General features: G+C 40.6%; 1 protein-coding gene across 1 annotated transcript in view; it reads left to right on the forward strand.

The window, feature by feature from the left end:
- Positions 1-3,500: 3,500 nt before the first annotated feature.
- The window catches only part of uxs1 (UDP-glucuronate decarboxylase 1), a 106,441-nt gene continuing 96,286 nt past the window's right edge, over positions 3,501-13,655 (forward strand). Inside the window, exon 1 of the mRNA XM_071354622.1 lies at positions 3,501-4,241. Within this exon, the coding sequence (XP_071210723.1) occupies positions 4,151-4,241 (91 nt within the window). The 5' untranslated portion in view covers positions 3,501-4,150. The remainder of the gene's footprint in view (positions 4,242-13,655) is intronic.

The raw sequence follows: 13,655 nt of genomic DNA on the forward strand, positions 1-13,655 counted from the left end.
TCTCAGTGGTTTAGGGCATGTTCTGTACAAAGGCTCAACGTGTGTGCTTGTGGTCCCGTGTGGCTCAGTTGGTAGAGCATGGCGCTTGCAACGCCAGGGTTGTGGGTTCATTCCCCACGGGGGGACCAGGATGAATATGTATGAACTTTCCAATTTGTAAGTCGCTCTGGATAAGAGCGTCTGCTAAATGACTTAAATGTAAATGTAAATGCTTAGTAAATTACACATCTGAGAGAAATGCAACAGCAGCAGGTTGCTTATTACATCTGGGTTGGTGCAGGAGCAGTGCTTGATGTACCCACGCCTGAGACTTCTTTTCTTACAGTGGAATTCTTTCTATGATGTTGCATTAGAACATTTTTACATTAGAAAATATCACACTAGGAAACGCAGTGGGTGTAAGGTTTTCTTCCAGCCCGGCACAAACACACCTGATACAACTAAGATTAGGATGAGTTGATATGTTGAAGCAGAGTTGATGTTCTACGTTTGTTAAGGGATTAAACAATGAACACTCTATAGTGAACACTCTATACTCAACACCCATTCCTACTCTGTCGCTTAATCCCCAGAGGGTAAACCCAGGACAGAGAGAGGGGTAGGTTAATGAGGTAGAAGTCAGAGCAGGGCTGAGACGGTCCTGAAATGGACTTCCCACTGCTGCCATAGGCAGGCAAAATCATGCATGTATAAAACCGCACTCAATATATCGGCCTACATAAGGCTAATGTGATAAGGCATTGCAAATGATACTTATGGACAAAAACATTTTCAAACATACTTTATTTGACCTTCATCCTATCAGAGTGGAGTACCATTAAGACCAAGGTATATTTTACAAGGGAGCCCTGCACAAATAATGTTCTTCAGCAATGGGTTAAATCAAATTAAAGTTGAATATTCACGTACACAGAATTGAAGATCGCAAGTGTAGCAAAATGCTTATGTTTCTAGCGCCAACAGTGCAGTATATCTAGCAATACAATAACAATACACACATAATCCAAAAATGAAAAAACCTCCCAAGAAATGAAGAAATATCAGAGCGAGCAAGATCAGAGCAATGTTAGAGTCAGTCAGGAAATATATACAGTGCCTTCGGAAAGTACTCAGACCCCTTGACTTTTCCCACATTTTGTTACGTTACAGCCTTATTCTAAAATGTATTAAATAAATAAAACATTTCAGCAATCTACATAAAATACCCCATAACATATTTTTAGATTTTTTTTGCAAATGTATTAAATAAAAAAAACAGAAATACCTTATTTACATAAGTATTCAGACCCTTTGCTATGAGACTTGAAAATGAGCTCAGGTGCATCCTGTTTCCATTGATCATCCTTGAGATGTTTCTACAACTTGATTGGAGACCACCTGTGGCAAATTCAATTGATTGGACATGATTTGGACAGACACACACCTGTCTATATAAGGTCCCACAGTTGACAGTGCATGTCAGAGCAAAATCCAAGCCATGAGGTCGAAGGAATTGTCTGTAGAGATCCGAGACAGGATTGTGTCGAGGTAGAGATCTGGGGAAGGGTACCAAAACATTTCTGCAGCATTGAAGGTCCCCAGAACACAGTGGCCGCCATAATTCTTAAATGGAAGAAGTTTGGAACCACTAAGACGCTTCCTAGAGCTGGCTGCCTGGCCAAACTGAGCAATCGGGGGAGAAGGGCCTTGGTCAGGGGGGTGACAGAGAACCCGATGGTCACTCTGACAGAATCAAGAGTTTCTCTGTGGAGATGGGAGAACCTTCCAGAAAGACAACCATCTCTGCAGCACTCCATCAATTAGGCCTTTGTGGTAGTGGCCAGATGGAAGCCACTACTCAGTAAAAGGCACATGACAGCCCACTTGGAGTTTGCCAAAAGGCATCTAAAGACTCTCAGACCATGAGAAACAAGATTCTCTGGTCTGATGAAACCAAGATTGAACTCTTTGACCTGAATGTCAAGCTCCACGTCTGGAGGAAACCTGTCACCATCCCTACGGTGAAGCACGGTCGTGGCAGCATCATGCCATTAGGATGTTTTTCAGACTAATAGGATCGATGGAAATCGATGGAAAGATGAACGGAGCAAAGAACAGAGATCCTTGATGAAAAACTGCTCTCAGGACCTCAGACTGGGGCGACGGTTCGCCTTCCAACAGGACAACAGGACAACGCCTTCCAACAGGACAACAACCCTAAGCACACAGCACACAGCCAAGACAATGCAGGAGTGCCTTCGGGACAAGTGACTGAATGTCCTTAAGTTGCCCAGCCAGAGCCTGGATTTGAAACCGATCGAACATCTCTGGAGAGACCTGAAATAGCTGTTCAGCAACGCTCGCCGTCCAACCTGACAGAGCTTGAGAGGATCTGCAGAGAAGAATGGGAGAAACTCCCCAAATACAGGTGTGCTAAGCTTGCAGCATAATACCTAAGAAGACTCAAGGCTGTAATTGCTGCCAAAGGTGCTTCAACAAAGCACTAAGTAAAGGGTCTGAATACTTATGTAGATGTAATATTTCTGTAAAAAATATATATAATTATACATTTGCACAAATTTCTAAAAACCTATTTTTGCTTTGTCATTATGAGGTATTGTGTGTAGACTGATGGGGAAAAAATATAATCCATTTTAGAATAAGGCTGTAATGTAACAAAATTTGGAAAAAGTGAAGGGATCTGAATACTTTCCAAATGCACTGTAACTATAACTCTGGAATTGAAAATATCACTGTAGGAAATAAAATGGCTTTAGTCATAGTCATGGATAGGTTTAATTATTAATCTGTTGAAATAATCTAACCACTGATCATTCATCAAGTGTTATTCTGCAAATATAAATGTACTAGATATGAAGGTTATATAAACACACGACTTCTCTCTGTGTAGAAGTGATATTCAGAAAACACTTAATCTCATTCTGCTTTGCTGAAGATCTATTCAATGTTTTGACTTCATAGCTAGTTCCTTTTCTTTTTATGTTCATTGCAATAGACCCAGTGTTAAAGCTGAATCACTTTCCCCAGAGAACACACATCCACATCACCACCAGACAGTAATGGCTCCTTTTAAAAAGCAGCCACCATGAACTAAAGCAGTTGGTCTCAACCAGGGGTACTAGGACCAGCGTAAGACCCTTACCGGTATAGACAGGGGAAAGAAAGTATATTTTATAATAACGCATGGAACAGAGAAGCGCCTTGAATGGGTGTGGACAATTACTCAACTGTGCATAGGTTTATGAATGAGCCACTGTGCATGCGGTGAATGATTCTGTGATCGACATTCTCTGCGTGATTAACACCTAAGGTTAAAGTTCATCATACACTATCGCGATTTGTTTTTTAAATATAGCAGTTGTAACTTTTGGGTGGGAATATTGTACATGTATAATATAATTCTAAGATATTTATGTACGCAAATAAATGCAAAAAATGACACGTCTTCACTTACAAAAATCAGATGTTGAATATGTGCTATCGCGGCAGGCTGCTCAATCAAGGTCAGGAATACTCGATCACCCTGGACAGCTATCGGCCAAGTAGGGGAATAAACTCTGAATTTCGTACAATTTTATGCGTATAAGTTAAACATTAAGAAGATATTATATTTCTTCCTAACTTGTTTTGATTATAAGGTTGTTACGTTTTAGAAAACTATGCGAAAGTAATGGTAATGAAAGATAGCAGGTCTCGCTCATCAAGAAATTGCTAATCTTACGTGTGACCAGGCAGAAAGCTAGCTAGCTAATATTCAGTGGTTGTACAGCAATCTACTGTGTGTATTAAGTACATTCTGAATTGAAAGCTGGCGAGGGTTTTCTGCACTGATAATGAAAGTCGTACCACGACCCAGAGAGATGAATAGCCACAAGTGGCAGTGAGTTTAACGTAGCATGCTAAGCTAACTAGCTAACAATTAGCTGTGCTTTTACAGGACAGGAGGTAGCCACGTATGAACCTCTGTCCAGTCGTAGGTGCCTAATTCCTGCTTGTAACATACTAGCTACAAAGTGTTCCTTTAGCAGGATATATATTAGATATTCAAAACAAGTCGTAATCTAGAAGGAGCGCGCGTTTTGGTCCATAGTTCTGAAATGTTATAAACCGGAGCCTCGCGTGCTTCCGGGTTCGATGTTGCGTTGAGCAGATGATGAAGCGGATCATCTGGGTGATCTCAGGACTAAACAGAAGGATGATGAAGCTACTGGTCGCCCTCGCTTTGATCGCCTACATTGCCTGTGAGTACAGTATGTCTGCAATACTATTGTATAGGCCTACTGTGTTGCAGTAGCTTAGCTCAATCAATACCTCTTGTGTCTGGTTCTCAGTCTCTCGAATCCAACAACAGACTTTAATGGCAAGACTAACTTTTGTTTACATTGCCAAAATGGCCTGAACAGTGGGTGGTAGTATCCCACTTATACAATAATCAGGATGGTATACAATAATGCTGGTGATGGTAGTTTTGATGGTGGTGACTGTAGTTATGGTGGTAATGATGATGAAGACAATTCAGGTCTAACTGTCTGAATATTGTCTTCCTGAGTGTCTATGCAATGGAGTATGTGTACAGTGAGTAGGCTAATATGGGTCTCATCTCAAGTCTCTACTGCTGGAAGGTCAATGGGCAGGGTCAGAGCACCCTCACATGAATAACAATATAGGTCTAGTCAATAGAAGGCTCTAGGCCTTGTTATTTCCCCTTCGTAGCTCTATGACTGGGAGGGTTGTTTGAGGGTGTGAGCAGAGCACACTAGTCCATTCAGTGATAGAACTGCCAGGGACCTAAAGATGCGATATTATCACTATACTTAGGTGCCCGATATGTATTGACATTCTCACAATTCTTTAAACAGGTTAACATCCACAGACATTCCACTCTACGTTTAAAATCACCATTGGCCTCATAGCGAAATTCCTGAGCGGTTTCCTTCATCTCCGGCAACTGAGTTGCAACGTCTAATTAATAACTTCACCATGCTGAAAGGGATATTCAACGTCTGCTTTTTTATTTTTACCCACCTACCAATATGTGCCCTTCTTCGTGAGGCATTGGAAAACCTCCCTGGTCTTTGCTGTTAAATCTGTGTTTGAAATTCACTGCTCGACTGAGGGACCTTACAATTATCTGTATGTGTGGGGTACAGAGATGAGGTTGTCATTCAAAAATCAAGTTAAACACTTATTGCACACAGAGTGAGTCCATGGAACATGTGTGACTTGTTAAGCAAATGTTTACTTTTGAACTTAATTAGGCTTGCCATAACAAAGGGGTTGAATTCTTATTGACGCAAGATATTTCAGCTTTAAATATTTAATTTAATTTGTTACAATTTCAAAAAACATAATTCCCTTTTTTTGTATTGTGTATAAACCGGTGACAAAACAATCTTAATTTAATCCATTTAAAAATTAGTCTGTAACACAACAAAATGTGGAAAAAGTCAAGGGGTGTGAATACTTTCTGAAGGCACTGTATATGTACAGTTGAAGTCGGAAGTTTACATACACCTTAGCCAAGTACATTTAAACTCAGTTTTTCACAATTCCTGACATTTAATCCTAGTAAAGATTCCCTGTTGTAGGTCAGTTAGGATCACCACTATATTTTAAGAATGTGAAATGTCAGAATAATAGTAGAGAGAATGATTTATTTCAGCTTTTATTTCTTTCATCACATTCCCAGTGGGTCAGAAGTTTACATACAAATCAAATCAACGTTTATTTGTCTTGTGCTCTAAATACAACAGGTGTAGACCTTACAGTGAAATGCTTACTTACAGGCTCTAACCAATAGTGCAAAAAAGGTATTAGGTGAACAATGGGTAAGTAAAGAAATAAAACAACAGTAAAAAGACAGGCTATAAAAGTAGCGAGGCTACATACAGACACCGGTTAGTCAGGCTGATTGAGGTAGTATGTACATGTAGATATGGTTAAAGTGACTATGCATTTATGATGAACAGAGAGTAGCAGTAGTGTAAAAGAGGGGGTTGTGGGTGGCGGGACACAATGCAGATAGCCCGGTGAGCCAATGTGCGGGAGCACTGGTTGGTCGGCCCAATTGAGGTAGTATGTACATGAATGTATAGTTAAAGTGACTATGCATATATGATAGGGTTAGGGTTAGAGAGTAGCAGCAGTGTAAGGGTTAGGGTTAGGGTTAGAGAGTAGCAGGGAGTAGCAGCAGTGTAAAAAGAGGGGTTGTGGGGCACACAATGCATATAGTCCGGGTAGCCATTTGATTACCTGTTCAGAAGTCTTATGTCTTGGGGGTAAAAACTGTTGAGAAGCCTTTTTGTCCTAGACTTGGCACTCTGGTACCGCTTGCCATGCGGTAGCGGAGAGAACAGTCTATGACTGGGGTGGCTGGGGTCTTTGACAATTTTTAGGGCCTTCATCTGACACCGCCTGGTGTAGAGGTCCTGGATAGCTGGCAGCTTAGCCCCTGTGATGTACTGGGCCGTACGCACTACCCAATTAGTATTTGGTAGCATTGCCTTTAAATTGTTTAACTTGGGTCAAACGTTTCGGGTAGCCTTCCACAAGCTTCCCACAATAAGTTGGGAGAATTTTGGCCCATTCCTCCTGACAGAGCTGGTGTAACTGAGTCAGGTTTGTAGGCCTCCTTGCTCGCACACGCTTTTTCAGTTCTGCCCACAAATTTTCTATAGCATTGAGGTCAGGGAAATGTGATGGCCACTCCAATACCTTGACTTTGTTGCCCTTAAGCCATTTTGCCACAACTTTGGAGGTATGCTTGGGGTCATTGTCCATTTGGAAGACCCATTTGCGACCAAGCTTTAACTTCCTGACTGATGTCTTAAGATGTTGCTTCAATATATCCACATAATGTTCCTGCCTCATGATGCCATCTATTTTGTGAAGTGCACCAGTCCCTCCTGCAGCAAAGCACCCCCACAACATAATGCTGCCACCCCCGTGCTTCACGGTTGGGATGGTGTTCCTCGGCTTGCAAGCCTCCCCTTTTTCCTCCAAACATAATGATGGTCATTATGGCCAAACAGTCTATTTTTGTTTCATCAGAGGACATTTCTCCAAAAGTACGATCTTTGTCCCCATGTGCAGTTGCAAACCGTAGTCTGACTTTTTTATGGTGGTTTTGGAGCAGTGGCATCTTCCTTACTCAGCGGCCTTTCAGGTTATGTTGATATAGTACTCGTTTTACTGGGGATATAGATACTTTTGTACCTGTTTCCTCCAGCATCTTCACAAGGTCCTTTGCTGTTGTTCTGGGAGTGATTTGCACTTTTTGCACCAAAATACGTTCATCTCTAGGAGACGGAACACGTCTCCTTCCTGAGCGGTATAACGGCTGCGTGGTCCCATGGTGTTTATACTTGCGTACTATTGTTTGTATAGATGGACGTGGTACCTTCAGGCGTTTGGAAATTGCTCCCAAGAATGAACAAGACTTGTGGCGGTCTACATTTTTTTTTTCTGAGATCTTGGCTGATTTCTTTTCCCATGATGTCAAGCAAAGAGGCACAGAGTTTGAAGGTAGGCCTTGAAATACATCCACAGTAGAGGTCGACCGATTAATCGGAATGGCTGATTAATCGGGGCCGATTTCAAGTTTTCATAACAATCGTAAATCGGTATTTTTTGGCACCGATTTGGAGGTTTATTTATTTAAAAATGTTTTTGTTTTTTTACACCTTTATTTAATCTTTATTTAACTAGGCAAGTCAGTTAAGAACACATTCTTATTTTCAATGACGGCCTAGGAACGTTCTGCCAGATTTTTAACCTTGTCAGCTCGGGGGATCCAATCTTGCAACCTTACAGTTAACTAGTCCAATGCTCTAACACTGATTACATTGCACTCCACAAGGAGCCTGCCTGTGCCGCGAATGCAGTAAGCTAAGGTAAATTGCTAGCTAGCATTAAACTTATCTTATAAAAAACAATCAATCAATGACTGTCATTGCTCCAATATGTACTTAACCATAAACATCAATGCCTTTCTTAAAATCAATACACAAGTATATATTTTTAAACCTGCATATTTAGCTTAAAGAAATCCAGGTTAGCAGGCAATATTAACCAGGTGAAATTGTGTCATTTTTCTTGCGTTCATTGCACGCAGAGTCAGGGTATATGCAACAGTTTGGGCCGCCTGGCTCTTTGCGAACTAATTTGCCAGATTTTTACGTAATTATGACAACATTGAAGGTTGTGCAATGTAACAGGAATATTTAGACTCATGGATGTCACCCGTTAGATAAAATACGGAACGGAATAAACGTTTTGTTTTCGAGGTGATAGTTTCCGGATTAGTCAGAGGTACAGTGGGGAGAACAAGTATTTGATACACTGCCGATTTTGCAGGTTTTCCTACTTACAAAGCATGTAGAGGTCTGTGATTTTTATCATAGGTACACTTCAACTGTGAGAGACGGAATCTAAAACAAAAATCCAGAAAATCACATTGTATGATATTTAAGTAATTAATTTGCATTTTATTGCATGACATAAGTATTTGATCACCTACCAACCAGTAAGAATTCCGGCTCTCACAGACCTGTTAGTCTTTCTTTAAGAAGCCCTCCTGTTCTCCACTCATTACCTGTATTAACTGCACCTGTTTGAACTCGTTACCTATATAAAAGACACCTGTCCACACAATCAAACAGGCTCCAACCTCTCCACAATGGCCAAGACCAGAGAGCTGTGTAAGGACATCAGGGATACAATTGTAGACCTGCACAAGGCTGGGATGGGCTACAGGACGATAGGCAAGCAGCTTGGTGAGAAGGCAACAACTGTTGGCGCAATTATTAGAAAATGGAAGAAGTTCAAGATGATGGTCAATCACCCTCGGTCTGGGGCTCCATGCAAGATCTCACCTCGTGGGGCATCAATGATCATGAGGAAGGTGAGGGATCAGCCCAGAACTACACGGCAGGACCTGGTCAATGACCTGAAGAGAGCTGGGACCACAGTCTCAAAGAAAACCATTAGTAACACACTACGCCGTCATGGATTAAAATCCTACAGCGCACGCAAGGTCCCCCTGCTCAAGCCAGCGCATGTCCAGGCCCGTCTGAAGTTTGCCAATGACCATCTGGATGATCCAGAGGAGGAATGGGGGAAGGTCATGTGGTCTGATGAGACAAAAATAGAGCTTTTTGGTCTAAACTCCACTCGCCGTGTTTGGAGGAAGAAGAAGGATGAGTACAACCCCAAGAACACCATCCCAACCGTGAAGCATGGAGGTGGAAACATCATTCTTTGGGGATGCTTTTCTGCAAAGGGGACAGGACGACTGCACCGTATTGAGGGGAGGATGGATGGGTCTTGGCCAACAACCTCCTTCCCTCAGTAAGAGCATTGAAGATGGGTCGTGGCTGGGTCTTCCAGTATGACAACGAACCGAAACACACAGCCAGGGAAACTAAGGAGTGGCTCCGTAAGAAGCATCTCAAGGTCCTGGAGTGGCCTAGCCAGTCTCCAGACCTGGACCCAATAGAAAATCTTTGGAGGGAGCTGAAAGTCCGTATTGCCCAGCGACAGCCCAGAAACCTGAAGGATCTGCAGAAGGTCTGTATGGAGGAGTGGGCCAAAATCCCTGCTGCAGTGTGTGCAAACCTGGTCAAGAACTACAGGAAACGTATGATCTCTGTAATTGCAAACAAAGGTTTCTGTACCAAATATTAAGTTCTGCTTTTCTGATGTATCAAATACTTATGTCATGCAATAAAATGCAAATTAATTACCAAAAAATCATACAATGTGATTTTCTGGATTTTTGTTTTAGATTCCGTCTCTCACCGTTGAAATGTACCTATGATAAAAATTACAGACCTCTACATGCTTTGTAAGTAGGAAAACCTGCAAAATTGGCAGTGTATCAAATACTTGTTCTCCCCACTGTATATGGTTTAGAGAGAAATAGTCGACGCGTTATAATTCCTGTAATAACTTGCGGCTGAACTTGACAGGGGTTCCTTCGTTATTTTACCGTTCATGTCTTCCATAGAGAATGTCTTGATCTACTTCAAATAAGGTCTGTGTTTCGTGCAGGCTTAAACCGCCTCGACGTTTTGATACCCGTGTAAATCTCACTAGGATAAGGTAACGTTTGTCAACATATTTTCATAAATCCACTCTACAAAAAAATGATCTTTGCTTATATTTAGCCAATATTGATCAGAGTTACCTTGTCCTATGGATATCTACACAGTTATAAAATTGGCAAGGTGGTGTAAGCCTACACGAAACACAGACCTTATTTTAAGTGAATCTAAAAATATCCTATGGAATAAATGAAGGAACCACTTTCAGATTTTGCTAGAAGGTGTCATGGGAATTATGACTCGCACTTTGGTCGTCAATTCTTACCATGCCCATTATTAAAATAGGATTTCCTGCATATAGAAATGACAGTTTTTGTTTTCAACATTCATCACAGGTAACTTAAACTCTATTTTTATTCAAACAGTTGAGAGTATTTGTCTCCTAAGCAGACTCTTCAGTATCATTGTCACTTCAGAGCTGTGTGTGTGTGTGTGTGTGTGTGTGTGTGTGTGTGCATTTATGTATTATATTAAGTTAAAATAAAAGTGTTCATTGTTCATTCAGTATTGTTGCAGTTGTCATTATTACAAAAATGTGTGTGTGTGATATATATATATATATATAAAACAGTTTTTTTTAAAATTTTTATAAATCGGACGATTTTAATCAGTATCGGCTTTTTTTGTCCTCCAATAATCGGTATCGGCGTTGAAAGATTATAATCGGTCGACCTCTAATCCACAGGTACACCTCCAATTGACTCAAATTATGTCAATCAGCCTATCAGAAGCTTCTAAAGCCATGACATCATTTTCTGGAATTCTCCAAACTTAGTGCATGTAAACTACTGGAATTATGATATAGTGAGTTATAAGTGAAATAATCTGTCTGTTAACAATTGTTGGATTAATTACTTGTGTCATGCACAAAGTAGATGTCCTAACAGACTTGTCAAAACTATAGTTTGTGAACAAGAAATGTGTGGAGTGGTTTTCACATTTTTTGAGATTTGTTTAGGAGTTAGCCTTGGAAGCGTAGGGATTCATATTTTGCCTAATATAAAAAGTGTGGCAGTATCTGGATGTTAATTAGGCTTGTTGTTGTTACACTTGTTTTGTTTTTGCCTCTAGGCCTAATGCACTGCTTTGTTCTCCACAGCTCATGTAAAAAACAACACCTCTGAATTAACAGAACATTGGAACCCATCTCATTATAATCACATACCCTGGCATTTTAAATGGATAGAATTGAAAAAACACACAGTCACATTCACAGAACAAGATTCATTCAATTATTTTCTTTGAGAATTTATTTTCCAATTAGCCACTGTGTGTGGCCTTTGGCAAGCTGCCAGGGTTTTGGAGGGAGAGTAAAGCCCCAGCTGCTTTTAGGACTAGGGCTGGGCAATCCCTTACAAAAAAATATTGCCGTTTTGAAACTGCAGTAAAGGTGCAGTAACTGCAGTTGAGTCGACTGGTATTTTGGATGCAGTAATTTTGCAGAATAACTGCAGTTACATTGCAAAATTACTGCAGTAAAAAAACAGTGTTATTTTGGACGCAGTATTTGCCGCATACTGCAGTTACACTGCACTCTTACTGCAAACTTTTTCCTAAGGGTCATTAGATTAATTTGGCGCAATGAACCAATTGCCTGTATCAAAAGAATCATGATACTCATAGGACTTCATGTTACACAATATATGTATGTTTTGTTCCATAAAGTTCATATTTATATACAGAAATCTGAGTTTACATTGGCGCGTTATGTTCAGTAGTTCCAAAACATCCAGTGATTTTGCAGAGAGCCACATCAATTTACAGAAATACTCATAATAAGCATTGATAAAAGATACAACTATTATGCATGGAATCATAGATCCACTTCTCCTTAATGCAACCGCTGTGTCAGATTTCAAAAAAGCTTTACCGAAATAGCACACCCTGCAATAATCTGAGTACAGTGCTCAGACAACAAATCAAGCCATACAGATATCCAGCAAGTTGTGGAGTCAACAAAGTCAGAAATAGTATTATAAATATTCACTTACCTTTGATGATATTCATCAGAATGCACTCACAGGAATCCCAGTTCCACAATAAATGTTTGATTTGTTCGATAAAGTCCATCATTTATTTCCAAATACCTCCTTTTTGTTCGAGTTTAGCCCAGTAATCAAAATTCATGAGGCGCGATCACTAGGTGCAGACGAAAAGTCAAAAAGTTCCGTTACAGTCCGCAGAAACATGTCAAACGATGTATAGAATCAATCTTTAGGATGTTTTTATCATAAATCTTCAATAATGTTCCAACCGGAGAATTCTTTTGTCTTCAGAAATGCAATGGAACGCAAGCTAACTATCACGTGAACAGCTCATGGCACTCTGCCAGACCCCTGACTCAAAGAGCCCTCATTCCCCCCTCTTTCACAGTAGAAGCATCAAACAAGGTTCTAAAGAATGTTGACATCTAGTGGAAGCCTTAGGAAGTGCAATATGACCAATATCCCACTGTATATTCGATAGGCGATGAGTTGAAAAACTACAAACCTCAGATTTCCCACTTCCTGGTTTGATTTTTTTCTCAGGTTTTTGCCTGCCATATGAGTTCTGTTATACTCACAGACATCATTCAAACAGTTTTAGAAACTTCAGAGTGTTTTCTATCCAAATATATGCATAATATGCATATCTTAGCTTCTGGGACTGAGTAGCAGGCAGTTTACTCTGGGCACCTTATTCATCCGAGCTACTCAATACTGCCCCCGGCCATAAGAAGTTAAGACATTATTTTACTGTAGTAGAGGAGAAGTTAACTTGTCTAACAGTACCCTTTTTATGTCTCAACTCCTAAAATTTAGAACAGGGCTGATCCTACTAAAGCGGGAGTGTCAATAACCATGATTGTGGAAAATTAAGCCTCAGTTTCTGTCGCGCACGGTACCATGTACTAAAGGTCTGCACTACAATGTACTTACCGCTTGCAGCATTAGCCACAGACTTATGTGCTAGCTGTCTAGTCTGTGTTATATAAATGTGCAATGAGCATAAAAATACGCTTTCATATGAGGAATTAGCAACTCGTTTTTGTTCTGAGAATTAAGCATCTTCTTATCCAGGTAGGTCACATGATTTCAACGTCTATACAAAGTGAACAGGCCGTGTTGTTCAAACAGTTGAAGACGGACAGGAGGGTGTATTCATAACAGTTAGACTGTTCTACCTTGTTAGCAAGCAAATAGATCCCCAAAAAAGAAATGAAGAAATATCAGAATGAGCAATGTCAGAGACTGGAATATAAATATATATACATGTATATAAAAAACACTGACTGTACAAAACATTAGGAACACCTAATGTTGGTATGACCTTAATGATTCCATATCATAGTACCCCCCCCCCTCCAAGAGCCCTCGCTTCCTCCCTGTAGGCTGTCTCATCGTTGTTGGTAATCAAGCCTACTACTGTTGTGTTGTCTGCAAACATGATGATTGAGTTGGAGTCGTGCATGCTACGCAGTCATGGGTGAACAGGGAGTACAGGAGGGGGCTGAGCATGCACCCTTGTGGGGCCCCAGTGTTGAGGATCAGCGAAGTGGAGATGTTGTTTCCT

Source organism: Salvelinus alpinus, chromosome 20 (genome assembly GCF_045679555.1).
Source record: "Salvelinus alpinus chromosome 20, SLU_Salpinus.1, whole genome shotgun sequence".
NCBI classification, from domain to species: domain Eukaryota; kingdom Metazoa; phylum Chordata; class Actinopteri; order Salmoniformes; family Salmonidae; genus Salvelinus; species Salvelinus alpinus.